Consider the following 17,428-nt stretch of genomic DNA (forward strand, 5'->3'; position numbering starts at 1 on the left):
ACTCTGTGATCAAAGTTATATTTCACATTGCTCCTAGCTTAATAATTATATTGGACTTTATGTATGAAATAGAACATCTTAAGAATTATACACGTGTTTTCAATTTTCATAAATAAAAAATATTCCCATTTGTATTTTTCTAATGACTTTTTCCATCATAAAACCCTCTAAGTGTCAACACTGAGTCAAGCATACGTTTATTTAACACCTTTTTTTATTTTTGCCAAGTACTGTGCTGGGCAGTGGTTCTCAACTGAGACATATCTTGGAAGGCCCTTCAGTCTGGTGAGAGACCAGAAACAAGTGCTTTCCAAACAGTAGTTAGGTATCATGGCAAGGTAACGGGTGATATGGCAATGCTGAAAGAAGTGCTAAACTTGTATTCAGTTTTCAAGAAAGTTGCAATTATTCGACATTTGTTTCATCACATGGACAGTGTCCGTGAAAGTATTAAATTTGTTTCTCGGAGTTATATGACAGGCCCAGGCCACCAAGGATTTTGTCTCTGATGGTGGCAGGAAGGGATTAGTAGAAGGTTGACCCCAAATAAGTCTATCTATTGTCTGTTTTCCAGAAATAAATGTAAATCTAGTTTCTCCAATTAGTCTATCATGTACCTGTTTTCCAGAAACAGATACAAACCTCTGTTAAATACATTTAAATTGGCAAATTTTACTACCATTTTACTGATAGTGAATAGTTATCAAATTTTACCAGTTTATTTTCTGCTCAGTGAAGTAGAACGTCTTTTTCTTGGCCTAAACTTTGTACTTTTAAATGTCTGTGAAATGCTTGGTCCATAGTCGAGACCAGAAAAGTTCCTTTAGTCACCTAGGGTGGCTTCTTGTGTGACACATCGCTGAGCTGGATCTGGATTCCTTAGTCACATGCTATCTTTTGATTTCTCTCTTTCTATGTCCTGGGAAGAACCCCACTCCTGTTATTCTCCTGATATTAGGGCTACTGTCACCTCGTCTTTCTTCTCCTGGGGAGGCATATGTCCGTTGATTTTTCGGGGAGAAAAAAAATCTCTCCACTGAGAATTCTTCTCCCAGCGTCTGTCAGTTTTCATTTTATCATGTTGATGCAAGAAGCAAGATTCCATGTACTAGTGGTCTCCCCAGATACCTCACGTTCGCTAATCTGCTTTTAAAGCATGGAAAGGGAAATGAACTGGGATAGAGTCTATGGGAAGAATTTGGCATGGAAGATGAATAGGATAGGTTTCCACACTTTTCCTAAGTGACTCCATAAACATTTGAGAAGCAAAGAAACTTATAGGTGAGAGTCATGAGTGAGAAGGGAGGATTTTTAGTACTTTCGGCATCTGTTGACCTTACTCAGGCTCTCTGGAGTAACACTGACAAGCCTGGTTACTTTCACTTGGCAGTAATTCCAGCTGACTTGACCCTTGCTTGTTTGTCTGGTGTTTTGCTCAGGAGAGAGACAGAGGCATGAATTCTTCTCAGATTCTTCCAGAACTAATTCTTGCAGATCTAATTTTTCTGTCACTATTATCTCCTTATAACCCCCCTCTCATTTGGATTCCTGCAGACAATGAAGTTGAAGAAGGAGAAGGCAGGGACTCTACGGACTCAGGTGCTCGTCTCAACTTGAATGCAGAAAATATTTTTGCTCTCAAATTAAACAAAAGATACCTGTGTTATAAGAATTTTACTTTTGGGAATTCCAAGTTTCTTTCCACTAGTAACACTCAGAGAAACAATGTTCTAAAAGTTCTAATTTTGCCAACCAGAAATGGGACACTGAAACACAGAGGGCTGAAATAAATATATTAACAAAACAGTATAATCAGTATATTCAATGTACTGAAACATTTCAGCTACATTATGTTCTATTACCATTTGTTATTCTGTTAAATTCAGGGATAGGAGAATTTAAAACAAACAAAAAAAAAGATAGGCTCATCCTTAAGGAGCTTACAATTTTCCAAATTGGAAATTTCAGTTTTTTTCAAAAATGTGAAAAAGGATCACTGAAATAAAGGGAACTAGGAAAACGGCCTGGTGCCTGGCTGAATAACAGATCCAGAAAGCCTTGTTTGATCCGTCGTCACTCTCAGCACTGAGTCTGGTGCTCTGGCTGGCTCCTGATCAGTTTGTTGATGTACATTATTCGTATATACTGGTCACAGCATAACATTATGCTGCTGGGGATAAAGTATAAGAGTACCTTTATATCACAATTGAGTTTCTGTAGTTAGAAGTTCCACAAATAATTAATGGATTCTGTTTTTTTCCAGGTTGAAAGGCAGACTCAGAGACCTGAATCCAGTTAACCCAGTGACATACGTTCAATTCAAAATGTCATGGCCTAATATGAAGGAAAGACTCCAGATTTTGACCTGTGAAAAGACAAGTTTCCTATTTTCTTTATTCTCACTTCAGTGGGAGTACAGGCTATCAATAAAGAAAAAAGTTATGAACAGGTTGTCAATTAGGGAACATTCTGGGAGGTATGATATGTAAGGTAAGATAACAGGCTAATCAGCTAGCCTAGTGAAGCCTCAGTAACTAGCTTGAAAATCTCACCTTGACGCAAGTAAATATAGCAGTCTTGAAAGACCTTAAGTTTCAGGGTCCTATAGATCTTGATTCAAATCTTAGTACTATCATTTATTAGCTGGACAAATTTGGCCTTATTAATTAAATTTTCTGAGTTTTATTTTCTTCATCTGTAAAACTTGGAAGATATTGGTGTCTTCCTTAAATGGTTGGTGTAAATATGAAAAAATTTTAAAATAGTATATTTAAGAATTATTGGTTTGGAGTCTAATTTGTAGTAACTTTCAATAAATGTTAGCTAAGGTGGTCTTGATGATGATGATGTCTCTCATGGGTTTCAAATTTAATGAGGCAGATGCTATTCTCTGACAAGACACAGCTTAAGTGTTTATACTTATAAAAGTGTTACTTTTGCTTATACTAATTTTTTTAGCATGCTTTCTCATGTGTGCTAAAGATAACTGATGCGTCATAGCCTAGATCGTTCTAAAATCACAGCTATTTTCCTTCCCCAATTATCTTCCCCACCCAAGGATTTGGTATGTTAAACTCCACCTCTTCATCTATTTTAACTAGAAAGTTGACCAATATATTATGTTTCAAATATCAACTTAACTTCAAACTACTGTGTGGACAAAATATCTCAGCTACACCAAAGCATGGTTTCTATTATTATTCCAGAAGAGTACATTTTTTGATAAAGGACATATATCTTTATGTAAAATAGGCTTTTTTTTTCATTTTTGAAAAACATCTTTATTAGAGTATAACTGCTTTACAATGGTGTGTTAGTTTCTGCTTTATAACAAAGTGAATCATTTATACATATACATATGTTCCCATATCTCTTCCCTCTTGCGTCTCCCTCCCTCCCACCCTCCCTATCCCACCCCTCCAGGTGGTCACAAAGCCCCGAGCTGATCTCCCTGTGCTATGCGGCTGCTTCCCACTAGCTAGCTATTTTACGTTTGGTAGTATATATATGTCCATGCCACTCTCTCACTTTGTCCCAGCTTACCCTTCCCCCTCCCCATATCCTCAAGTCCATTCTCTAGTAGGTCTGCAAGGGTGTGTAGATGGGCACGTTCATTCACTCATTCATATGTTCTTATTTTTGAGTTTCTAAAGTGTTGAGAGAATAGTACTCTTGTGGAAATTATCATTGGCGTGGTTTGTATTTTAATGTATGCTTTGTGGCATTGACTCGTACCAATGTACCAATGTGTTTTGTGGGAATGTGACATATTTATTTATAGGCAGGAAACGTCTGCATTTTGTCAGAGTAATGATCCTTTTTCAAAAGATGGCATCAATTTCTCCTTTGATACTTGTATTCTAAATTCCACAAAATAGGTAGTAATTTTAAAGAACAGAAGTTTTGGGTCTGACTTCTAACTTGAGATTTCTGCTGCCTATGTTTATGTATGACAGGGTATTCAGAAATAAAATGGACATTGTTTCAGTGTAGTGACACACTAATGAATGTCCTACAGCAATGGTTCTTGAGATTTTCTTCCTGTGAGTCCCATTCATTCCAGACTCTACCATTCCATTGCTTTATCCTTAGTATTTGTGGAATGTTTATAACATCTGCTTTGAGAAATACTTGTAAATCCTGGTCAATAGGATTCTGTTTCATTGTTCTATGAAAATTAACCAAGGCTCTCTCCACTCACTTTTCTCTATCTTGTATCTGAAACATAAATAATACCTTTAACGAAATAGAGAAAATTAATAAAGACTTAAATCAAAAGGTTTCCCATTGCTAGGCTTGGAGATGGAGGAAGATAAACTACAGTAATTGTAATAAACCTTGGGAATAGTGTTTGTCTGGTAGTGTGGTTGAAGAACACTGGGTTAGTTATCCTGGTCCTATCTTTGGCATTTATCAGCTGGTGAAATGATTTAATTTTCTTTTCCACTAGACTGTACTTTTGGAGAGAGGCAGGACTGGGTCTATTTTGCTCAGTGGTAGATTTCGGAGCTTCTAGGAGGGTGCTTTGTAAGTAGTGTTGAACAAACATAGCAAATAAATGAGCTTCAGTTTCATCTTCTTTAGTATTAGTTTGACTTACAATTTTTTTCCTTGTTTAAACTCACAAAAATTTTACAAAATTATATTAGTCAATGTAATGAAAAATTAAAGTCCTATATAATTTTAAGGCATTACATTTATTCTTTAAATATCTATTTTGCTTATTTTGCAAAGTGGTTAAATAAGCTTCCTTTTATCATCAGAAGGAATGACTGAAGGATCTCAATTAACATTGTCTGCTTTTAATAGAACCTCTTATTTTCGTGGCCTTGGGTCACCAACATCATCAGAAACATGCTCATATATAAATTCCTTCAACCCATGTGGTTTCCTCTTTAGAGCTGATGGGGCTGAGTAAGTGTTAAGTTATAATGTTGATAAAAATTTCCCTTGTTCTTCTTGGCAGGCACAGTCAAGTTCCGATGTTCAGGTTATACTGCCAGCAGCATTTTTCAATTAACATTAATAGTCCCCCACAAAACTGCTCAACATTTCAGTGGCACTGAACCCAGTGTTTCAGTGAAAAAATGCTCAGAAGCAAAGGCCTTTTCTTTCACTGATCTCCTTGTTCCACAGTTTCTGTACTTGGAATACTCTCAGAGAACTCTCAGTTCTCAGTTCTCTTGAGTGGGTCTCAAGGATATTATTTTCTATCTTGTGCTTGCTTTATTTATAGAGTTTACTACTCGGATTTAAAAGTTGACAGGCATTGCCTTGCAAGTCCTGGAAAAATCCATTAGGAAGGTGTTAGGAATAGACATTCACATGGACTCACTGTACCATCACAAATACATCCTCCATGAAGACCTCCATCTTTTTGAACAGTTTTACTGTGATTAGTGAGTCAGACTCATAACAGAAGCCAGGACTTTTCACAGGGATGGTATGTTAAATTCCTGAATTTCCAAAGCTCGTGTTCAAAGGACACCATTATTATAAGTTATTTCTTTTAATTCAAGTAAACTACTCTGCTGAGTAAAAAGGAGTTTCATTATATGCAGTCAGCATTTAGACTTGGATTCTGCTTTAGACATTTGGACTATAACACCGATTTAAATGTGAAATATTTAAGTTAAAAATAGCTATTCTTTTTCAAAAAAAAAAATTGGTTTGCGTCTTTTTTCTCCATTAACTTATCATATAATCTAGAAAGACTTATCAATAGGGAGCCAAGTAAACTGCAGTTATGTGTCCTTAGAATTCTCTTCCCATCATCATGGTTGCTAAACAAAATGATATTGGAGTGATCCAGTGCGTTGGAATGAATCGAAGAATGACAACAATAACACCCATGCAACGCCTTGCCTTGCTTCTGCAGAAACTGTGATTCCAAAATGATAAACTGCATTTCAAAATGTAAGAATAATAATATGATTGATCTAGGGTAAGGCAGGAGTAGTGGGTGAATGTTGAGATCTTGCATGCCGATGGTGTGAGCCCAGTGGGAGGGAAGGGAAGAAATTCCCAGTGGGAGGGAAGCAAATAACAAAACATGTCTCTCATATAGCACTTTTAGAATGTAACACCCATTTCCATATATCTTATCTAATTTGGACCTAAAATTTATGTGAGGTTGAATATGATTAGTATTCCTCATTCCAGAATTAGCACTGTTTCCATGCCAGTGTGCCTGCTATGAAGGGAGATGATTGGTCAACTTTAGGAAAATTGTTAAAACATCGTGAGCTTTAGCTTTTCTGGGAGGTAGTTTAATTTACTATTTATTCTACAAGCAGCTTCATAATGTTCAGAGAGATGAAACATGGACAGATCTCTTAAACTTCCTTGTCAAACAGGACTGCTCTCTCATCCATGAAATAGGTAGGTTGGTCCAGATCTGTGTGTCCCAATCCTGACTGCACATTAGACTCACCAAGGGAGCTTTTAGACCTACCTGCGTCCGGGAGTTATGCCCAGAGTTTCTAATTTAATTAGCCTTAGGTGGAAGTGGGTTTTCTTTCTTTCTGTTTTTAAAGGCTTCCCAGGTGAATCTGATGTGCAATCAAGATTGAGAACCACTAGAATGGAATATCTGGGAGGTCTTCTCCTTCTTTGTCTCTTAAGTGCGTTGCAAGGATTTATGCAATAGCTCTGATGTTCCATGAGTTAATTGGAAGGAAATTCAACTTTTATTATTCATTTTATCCTGTCTGGGTTTCTTGCTAGAATTTAGATCCAAATCTCACCTAAGAGATTCTGGGAACTGTAGCATTCTTCAGCTGGACTCTATCACCCAGTTAAAACTCTCCTTAACTTAGCTCTCCTTGCAAACTTGTACCTGGTGGCCATCTGGCTGATTTAAAGAATTCGTATACATGCTAGAAAGTTTTCTCTGAACACAAGTAGTCAAAGAAGCAGTCATTTGGATACAGATGGGGACTGAATTAAAGATGAGAAATCAGGCAGGGAGGAAATTTCAGTGAGTTTTAGGAAATGATGGAGGGAAACCATGGGCAGGAAGTCAAGGGATTACAAATACCACAGAACACCTAGGCTTATCCTAGTCCTCTTTATGCAGCTGGACAGTCTAAGTTCTAAAACACAGGGAATAACATTTTTCAAAGCGACTTTTGAGAACCACAGAAAACAAATTTTAAAAAAATGAGCAAGTTACGTAAGTCAAAAAGAAGATGAAAAAAAATCCAAGCAATGAGCTTTTGTGCTTCTAAGGGCCTAAAGAGAGGTGGAGGGCAATGAAGCTGCCAGTCACCATCTGGGTGCATGGGGGTGGGTGTGTGTGTAGGCATAAGTGTCTTTGAGGACAGATTTCATATTTGCTAAGAAGTTAATGTGAATTTACAGATGACAATTTCAATTTTTCCTGAAAGCTTCAAATGACTGAAGATGAAAATACTGTGGAAAAGCCTAGAAAATTGCACTGATTTAAGATAACCACAAAGCATATTCAATAGATGGAAATTTTTAAGAACCGCAATTTTCTAAGCACTTACTCCTTAATCACTGGCCAAGAGTGGTAATGAATATTGCGGTTTGTCTGGGTTGGATGAAGAGTTGGGGGTTGAAGGTGGACACCTGGGGTGACATGGAGATGATCCTGTGTGATTACTATTTTAACCATTTTAACTTCAACATCAGTTTCAGAAAAGCAGTATCCTCTGTCATAAAAATCTATGACCACTTTTCTGATTTGTGTTAAACTTCATTTTGTATTGATATTTCCTCATGTTGAAAAATACTGCAAGGTGGTACTAGGTTATTTTTACAAAATGCTTTGTTTCCATCTAGTAAACAACAAAATGCAATCAAATTTGCCGAAGAAGGAGATATGTTCTCTTTTATGACCACTAAGTTTTATTTAGCACGTTTGTACCAGAGTTTGGCAAATGACAGCTTGTGGGCCAAATCTGTCAGCTAAGAATGGTTTTACATTCTAATTTGTATTTTAATTTTTTTATATGTATAATAATTAGTTTGGCTGTTTTTAATCTGAGGCTGCTACAAGGAAGTAATTTGGTAACACTTATTATGGAATAATTTGCGTTGTATAATCAAGTAAACCAAAATGAAGGTTTGCATTTTTTTGTACTGAATGAAGAATCATTTCATTCTTGTAAAATGAGTTAACAAAAGAAGGTGTGGCATGATTATTTTCCTGATAATCAAATGTATGGCTCTTCATAAAAGTCAACTAAAAGATTAGGTAAAATTATTAAAAAATGTTAGTTAGAAAATCAATCTTTTTTTTGTCATTAATGAGAAATATTTTAGGAGCTAAGTTTTTACATCTTCACAGTTAGAATAATCAAAAAACAAAAATAAGTTTGTAGGAAGTTATATATTTTTAATGGTTGAGAAAAATAATATTTTGAGGCACATGAAAATTATATGGAAATTCAAATTTTAGTGTCTACCTAAAGTTTTATTGGAACATAGTCATGTCCATTCATTTGCATTTTGTCCATGGCTACTTTGGGGCTACAATGGCAGAGTGGAATAATTGTGACAGAGACCATGTGGTTGCAAAGCCTAAAATATTTACTTTCGGGTCCTTTACAGTAAACATTTGTCACCCCCTGAGGTGATCCCTCTTCACCTGATGGGTGTGAGTTGTATGTGCACCTAAATATAGTAAAATGAGGTGAGATTCTTATCTTGGAATCATTTAAATCCAAACTTTACATCGGCTCATGAAAATATCTTGGTATAAAATAGGTTTTTAGGTTCCAGATTACATCCCTACTTTATTTGAGCATTCTCACCCTTCTCAGTGTGGAGGGACCAGGCTAATTCACACACCTGGAGCCATTAAATTGTAGGCAGTTTAGTTTCTTATTGAAAACTAGAGTAAGAATTTTGTGGCTTAAAACTTACTCCAAAGTTTGTTGAGTAAAAAGTATCAAGTACACTATATATAAAATAGATAATCAACAAAGACCTCCTATATAACACAGGGAACTCCTCTCAATGTTCTGTAATAACCTATATGGGAAAAGAATCTGAAAAAGAATAGATATAGGTGTATGTATAACTAAATCACTTTGCTGTACACCTGAAACTAACACGACATTGTAAGTGAACTATACTCCAATATAAAATAAAAAATTAAAAAATAAAGTGATTAGCAAACAAAAAGTATCAAGTAATAGTTGTGATTGTATGACTATAGTGCAATTACATACTACTTATTAGGTGAAAGTTTTCTTTCTGGAGTTTAGATCTTCACCGGAAATAGAAGCATAAGACTTCAGACAACTGAACTAAATCCTAAATTGTAAGAATAATCTAGACATTCACATGGGATTATTACATAATCCCAATTATATTTAAACTTCTATTTTTAGAAATATAAGGGAATCAATTTAATTTTGAGAATTTTATTTCAATATGCAAAATTATGAAAACTGAGCTGTACCAGCGGATTGATATCAGCAAATAATAAATTCAAATAAAACACATATATACTTACACATAAGTTCACAAACTTTGAATGGGAAATAGATTGTTACTCTTATAATTTAAACATAGAAAGTAAAATTTTAAAGAGTGAAAAAAAAAGTACAGTCAATTCTCAATATTCATGGTAGTTTTGTTCTATAGACTTACTTTACCTACTGAATTAGAGAAGACTGAAGCTTTGCTTCTAGAGCAAATAAATACAGGGGGAGGTTCCTGTGAGCCTCCAATCACATTTTCATCAACTAATCAATACATAATGTTCTGTTATGTGTGTTCCTGTTTAAAGGCATATTATTTAATATATATTGTTGATTCATTGACTCTGAACGCATGACCAACACCCCTATAACACCCACATGAAGCTTATCTAATACGCCTCCTTTTTCCATTAGGTACCTCACAGCCATCTTGTGCTTAGGACACTGCACAGCACGTCAACACTACACCTGGGGTCATTTAAAAATTTTTATTTTATATTGGAGTATAGCAGATTAACAATGTTGTGTTAGCTTCAGGTGTACAGCAAAGTGTTTCAGATATACCTATGCATGTATCTATTTTTTTTCAAATTCTTTTCCCATTTAAGTTATTACAGAATATTGAGCAGAGTTTCCTGTGCTATACAGGAAACTGTCCTTGTTGGTTCTCTATTTTAAATATAACAGTGGGTACATGTCAATCCACCTGGGGCCATTTTATTTATTTATTATTATTATTATTTTTTGCGGTACGCTGGTCTCTCACTGTTGTGACCTCTCCCGTTGCAGAGCACAGGCTCCGGACGTGCAGGCTCAGGGGCCATGGCTCACGGGCCCAGCCGCTCCGCGCCCGTGTCCCCTGCATCGGCAGGCGGACTCTCAACCACTGCGCCACCAGGGAAGCCTCACCTGGGGCCATTTTAAACAGTGAAATCAACAACAAAAACTTCAAAAATACTAAAAATGTGGCCCTAAATAGACCTCAGAAAGGAAATATTTACACTCTGAGAGCTGAAACAGGAAGGCAGAGTGTTGTTTCGTTTGACCTCAGCTGGGAATTTGCCCATCAGAGCAACTCTGCCCTTGTCTGTGACAGACCCCAAAAGCCCATGAATACGGATTTTAGGGTTACAGATAAATTTTAGCAAGTAAGCTTGTTTGCAAATACAGAATCTATGAATAATGAAGGTGGACTACATACGCAACATTCTTCAAGGGAATATTTTAAAAACAGCTGAAGAAGAAAATCCACAAGCTAAGTTCCATATTAAATATGACAGTGAGTTCATGGCATGAAGACAAGTTTATGTTTGTATTATCATTTATCAAAATTAGAGGGAATAGCTTGAAAACAAAATGGATATCCATATGTTTCAATTATCAGTCTGTCAGTAGATACCTAGGTATGGCGCCCTGATTTAAAAACTTATGTGGTCCGTTTAATTCTGCATATTGAAATAAAATTCTCAAAATTAAATTGATTCCCTTGTATCTTTAAAAACAGAAGTTTAAATATATGCAAATGACAAACTAATACATGATTGAATTAAAAAAGCAAACTGTACTTGATAATATTCTTGCCTAGACAGAATCTGATATCTAGAATAGATTGATCTCTCTCTCTCATCTGATAGAACCCATCATGTGTTTCATCACGTGTAAAAGCCCTACCTGCCCTACCTATTGGCTTATAAAGGTTCACTTGGTTAGATTCGGTAGAGCCACTATCTCTCTGATCAGTTTTGCAATGCAACATCCAGAATGTGATTAATTTCTAAAGGCAAATATTCAGGTAATTTCTCTATGAATTAGGAGAAAATGAGAGTCTCATATTTTAAAATTCCACTCAACATTTAGTCTTCATATTTATCAATATATTTTAAAATGCTACTTTTTGTTTTTAGTGTTTAGCAACTTGTTTTAATTTATATGATGACAATTCTATAATTAAGATTTAGAACAGAAGTCATAAGACAGGATTCTTAAGAAATATGTATTCTTTTTTTTAACATCTTTATTGGAGTATAATTGCTTTACAATGGTGTGTTAGTTTCTGCTTTATAACAAAGTGAATCAGCTATTATCTATTGAAATGAGTTTATCTTTTCCTGCTGACTGAAACAATTTGGTTTCAATTCATAACTAAAGTGCATTACTAGAAGAAATAACATTTCAGCTTTTATGTGTAAGGGGTCCTCCAAGGCTTACAAAACCCCAAAGTAAATATTGCCAGTATTTATCTTGAATGACATTTTGAAGTAGTCAGAAGTTATTTCTACTTCCTTCTCAGAAGTGGAGAAATTATGCCTGGGTTACATTCATGAACAGATATATTTGTTGCAGCAGTTGCTGAAAACATTTTTTTGAATATTGTAGATAAGTAACATGGAAATATTTGTCACTATGGGAAAACACAAAGAAATCTTTACATTAATTTAAAACACATCCTTAGAGATAAAGTAAAAGGATATAGGAGGGGTAATGACCTGAGTTTTTGTTTGTTTGTTTGCTTTTATGTTGTTGTGTTTGACATTTGTTTCTATCCTTGATCTGCTGGAACTAGAACAACTCTGGGCAAATAGTGAAATTATGTATATCAACATTAATATAAAATATAAATAATATATGCAGTTTGAAGAGCATGTTTAAATGATTACCCTTCATTTGTGGAAACACACATGAGAAATAAAAATTTTAAAATATGTATATGAATAATAACCACCAAATTTACAATAGTGATAGTCTCAGGGGAGGGAGTATAATGGGAGAAGAGAGATGGCTTCTTATATATATTATATATTATTATGTATATACAATTACGTATTATATATTACGCTATGTATTGTATAAAATATGTAAATTATATTCAATTATGTATTATGTATATATAAATATATATTATATATAATATAACATATATTATATATTATTAGAGGTATATATAATTATCATAATTATATATAATGTTTAAAGGTGAAGAATCATATTATTCTCTATACATTTCTTTACGTTGGAAATATTTCATAAAGTATAAGATAGCTCATTCATGAAAGGAGAGAAGGAAAAGAAACTCAGTGATAACTCTATGCAAATGACAGAGACATAGCTTACAATGGAGGAAATGAAAAACAATTTAGTGTTGTCAGGACACACTGAGAAAGAGGTGTTCCCAACAGAATTAGCACCTGTACGGGAAACAGCAGTTACAGTTCACATTGTGATAGATGTTACTAGGAGCTCTCCACTGATCATTCTGTACTTTAAACCTGAATCAAATATTTAATAATATTTAATACACAGAGATCATAGGACATGTTTTAAAATTAGAAATACTTCTTAGTGAAATCAAAGATAATAACATCTTGCATATATTTAAATGCTCTTATCTGATAACTAATATTGAGAATTCATCTCGTCAAGTTAAGAAATAATCTTAAAAAAGAAGGCCATATAATTTGGCACTCTTCATTGGAACTTTATTTGGAAGGATGGCTTACATAGCCCCCAGAGATCTAACAGTTTCTAACCCTTTACTTTTTCCAACAGTGTCTGCATAGACCATAACTAAATGGACAAATCTCTTGAAAAAAACTCACAAAATAAATACATCTGGGACTATATCAGTTTTTACAGCTATGGTTAATTCTTTACTTTGGTCAAATATTTTCAATAAGTGAAACACTCCTGGTGGCTATAACTTTGTGTATTATTTTGATTGATTTTTTTTCTTTAAAACCTTCTTGACAATAATATACTATTATCCCATTTTAAATGATTGCCACATATTGTAATATTTTATCGCCTTATTTTTCCAGAATAACTGTGGTAATTTTTAATATATAGTTACCATGCAAGTACTTTAAAACCAAAAAAGCTTTCAGATAATGAACAGTTATAACAGTCTATCATTTAACATCTGAATTTTAAAATTTTAGATCATGTAGCAGCATCTCTTTTCCTCCCTTATGTTCCTTAGAACAGCACTGTGTAAGAATGTTACTTAAGTTATATTATTTAATAATGTTGTTGATGAAGTTATGATGATGGTGGAGTTAAGATACAGAACTGAAAATCATTAATCATTCATGGCATCTATATTACCTGTTATTTTTGTTGTTGTTTTTTATTGCCATAGTCATCGAACCTCATGGTTCACTCAATGTGTTAAGATATTCTAATAAATGTAATCTTAATCTGATTAGAAAACCGTAACTACTTGAAAATTCAAAAGTATTTGTTGAATTTTAAATAATAGCAGGAAGTAAGCATTTCACCTCAGTACTTTAATAGATGCAGCATTATATTCATCTTTCTAACAGAGGCAATAATGTCCCCGAACTGATCATTTTGTAGTGAAATAACCACAGCCTGGAGACAGTCCAGTTAAATTTCTCAGCTAAATAGATATAGTTTCTTCACTCCCCAGAGGCTTTCCTCATCACTTCATTTGTCACTGAACTATTTTTCTGTTTCACAGTCATATACCCAGAGGATTACCTGACCTTGGAATTAAGCACCTGGCTTGCCACAGGTGGTGTTTGGGGTGCCCTTTTTTTTATCTTCTTTTAACACTTTTATTGGAGTATAATTGCTTTACAATGTTGGGTTAGTTTCTGTTGTATAAAAAAAGTGAATGTATTTTGTTAAAACTTTAAGCACAGAAAAATAAAGCATAATATCATGTTCTCAGAGACAGTGTCACCATCCTTTTCCAAGTCATCAGAAGTTCAGAGGTTTTACATCTTAATGCCTTTAGAACAAACTCACCCAAGTAGTAATCTCTTAAACACTAGAATAAAGCCAATCTGCTTATTTCACAGCCAGCTGCTGCTCTATTGGCTCTCGCTTTATAGAAAAGCGTAAACTAGAGAGGAGAAAAGTCAGGGAGGAAAATACCAAGAGAAGCAATAACAGAGCATAAAAGATTATGTTTGAGATGGCAGGGTATCAAGATGGTTTGGTAATTTCTATTTATCCTTCATTATCCAGGATTACAGACATAAATTTGGACTGATTTATTATTTCCACATTATTATCTAAACCTACTCTGTCAATCTTCTAGTTGAATTAACTCAAATCATGATTTGCTACTCTAATAAACACAAAATTATATTGGCTAAGAGCAATTCCATGGTACTGAACTAATGAATTATCTGTCCTTGGAGAAATCATTTATATTTTCTCTGCCACATTTTAATCACCTAGCCTAGAAAAGCTCTAGTTTCCCTTCTAGCTCTATAAATTCATGATTCTATGAATTTTCTTAGGAGAAATGAGAAACATTTTCCCTTCATGAAGCAGACCTTTAATTGTTATTTTTATTATGATAAATGCAAAAGAGACAGTTTTTATCTTTTATATGAAGCTTTATATTGAATTACATAAAGTAATGTTTTAAAAAGTAAATTCTTCCATTGATTTTCTCCCTGCATTTTTCCTTTTGTTGTTAGCCTTCTTTGCAATAGATGGTGCTCTTTTCTCTGAGAAACTACTTATCTTATTCCTCATCAAAAGATCAGGAAAATTAGTTTTACTCTTTAACAATCATCAATTAAAGAAATCGTACATCAAAGTAGAAAGAATTGATAAGCAACTTGCAGCATGTTGATAATGGAAGCATAATGGAGAAAATGATTGTTAAATGATTAAAGAGCTCCATTGAAACCTGCAATACTTGCTGAATAGATGAAGCCAATATTGTAGCCAAATATGAAAATGCCATGCTTGCTACATACATAGAACCCCTAGTAGAAAGAAAATCCTAAATCAGGAGCCATTTTAAAGTATTAAAATAATTATCTACTTCAACAAAAGTGAAAATATAGTATTCCATATTAACATGTAGGATTTGAATATGCACATCAACACTAACACAATCTATTCACATCAGTCTCAATGCTGAGAGTTTGCACACTCTTTGCCAGATAAACCTGGAACATCTGGGCAAATAGAAAGTGGGCCACGAACTCTTTGGAAACAATTTCATTGGATAAAGACACTTCTTAATTTTCCCAGAGCAACCATTACAACTTCTTATGTAATAGTTTATAATCCAGAATTATGCTGCCTTTGGTCACTTCTAACTAGTTTCAGCTTTTGGAGGCATTGAAAAACTCATGTCCTGCAGTTCTGAACCACCCTACCTATCCCCATTCAGTTTGTGACTCTCCTAGCAGATCTGCAGCTGCCAACTGCAAACTGGTCTAGGCAACACAGCTGTCATGTGTGTCACAGCAAAACGACACTATTTACTGTGGAAAGACACCAGAAAAACTTCCTCTATGAGTGTGGCCTCAGGATGGAAGAAAGAGTGGAATAAGGGCTGCTACGACCAAGGAAGAGGAAGGTGGACCAGTGGTGCAGCAAAATACCCTGGCACCAGCAGGAGTAGGAAAGTTGCCAAGGTTCATCTCTGAAAAGAACTGAGCAGGAAACCTGCCCCTCCACTCCCCAATTAGGGGTAAAATAACTAGAATTTCTCTTCCATTATTCACAAATTATTGTTTCCACAGCTCCTTTGGAAGGGACTGTGGGACACTGTGCTCAAGAGCTGAGAGCCCTCTTGGCTCAGTATAAGCAAGCTGTAAGATAGACTTTTTTTTTTTTGCCGGAGCTTTATAGTTTTACCAGAGCAACTTCTCCGTTCCCAAAATTTTGGATTATGTCTTTATCAACGGAGCGAAACCATTCCATCCACTGTCACCTCCATACTCTCCCCTGTTCACCTCCCTTTTCTCACCCTCCCGCCGGACACCGTTTATGCCCCTATTAGCCACTGAAATCTACACTCGGAGCCCTGTAGCCTTCCTTACCTGACAATCACATACATGACCAGGAAGTTTCCGAAGAGACCCACCACGCACACAATGGAGTAGAGGGCCATGATGGTGATGGCCGTGATCATGGAAGGACTGCCGGTCGAAGGGCACAGGCTGTCGCTCCCGCCCAGCTCGGTGCGGTTCGGACCGCATGGGTCGGACAGGTTGCCTTCTAAGTGGGAGAAGTTGACCCAGGAACTAGGGTTGGGTCCCGGGGAGCAACTTGAAGAGTGCGTGAAGGGATCAGTGCAATTGCTGGCGTTCTTGGGGACGCTGCTGCTGTCCATGGTGCTGACGACCGGCCGGCTGGGACCGCGTTGCGAGTAACCGCGAGCACCCGGACTTTCAGCGTCTACGCGCCTCCGCTGCTTCCTCTCGCCGCTGCCACAGCTCCGGCTATTTCTTATAGACCAACCCTGGCGGAGCCAGAGAGGAGAGTCAGGCAGAAGGAGAGAGCTAAGCATCTGACGGTATCCTCTGCTTGTAGCCCCCTCCCACCTTAGAAGTACAGAGACACATCGTCAACCCCACACCGCTGGGGGGAGGGGAAGGAGGGCTGTGCGGGATCCAGAGGCTGGAGCGGAGGGAGGAGAGAGAAGTGGATTTTGCGCAAAGCGATCCAACGACTTGGTTTCCTCACTCGGCACTCGTCTGTGCAAACACCTCTAAGGAGGGGCAGAACAAGGAAGGGAGTTGGAGAGAAGGGGTTGGGAGTGAGACAAACAGAGAGTTAGTTTTTGGAGGCTGTAAAGCATAAGAAAGGGGGCTGACATCACTCTTTTTCCAGCGCCGTTTTCTCAGTATAACATGACAGGAAAGACATTGACTTGATGCAACTCTGACCACCCTACACCCCAGCGCTCTTCCATCCTTACTGCCTAAGCAATCGTTTGGGGGCAGGGTACACAAAATCTTCTTCTTTAGCCCTCCTTGCCTCAGACCCGCCTGTCCGCGAAAATGTAACCGTGTGTTTCCTATCACCAAGTGAGAATTTCCAACCCTTCAAACCTGCCTGAAACAAGAGTGATTCCTTCTCTGAAAAAGAAATGAAAAACAAACTTTTAGAAAGGAAACCTATTCCCTTTACTCCATATTCCTTTATTTCTCCTAGAGTAGAAGCTTTATTTGCATCTGATTTCTATCCTGGTGAGGAAG

The 17,428-nt window shown here is 36.2% G+C and overlaps 1 protein-coding gene across 5 annotated transcripts in view; it reads right to left on the reverse strand.

The window, feature by feature from the left end:
- The window catches only part of OPRM1 (opioid receptor mu 1), a 159,923-nt gene extending 143,061 nt beyond the window's left edge, over positions 1-16,862 (reverse strand). For 4 of the 5 annotated variants that reach the window (XM_012536773.2, XM_004263697.3, XM_012536769.2 and 1 more), the window contains exon 1: positions 16,268-16,759. In XM_012536773.2, the coding sequence (XP_012392227.1) occupies positions 16,268-16,737 (470 nt within the window). In that variant the 5' untranslated portion in view covers positions 16,738-16,759. Of the gene's footprint in view, positions 1-16,267 lie in introns of all 5 variants that reach the window. The other variant, XM_004263698.3, reaches the window with a different exon arrangement.
- Between the last annotated feature and the right edge of the window lie 566 nt (positions 16,863-17,428).

Source organism: Orcinus orca, chromosome 12, assembly GCF_937001465.1.
Source record: "Orcinus orca chromosome 12, mOrcOrc1.1, whole genome shotgun sequence".
NCBI classification, from domain to species: domain Eukaryota; kingdom Metazoa; phylum Chordata; class Mammalia; order Artiodactyla; family Delphinidae; genus Orcinus; species Orcinus orca.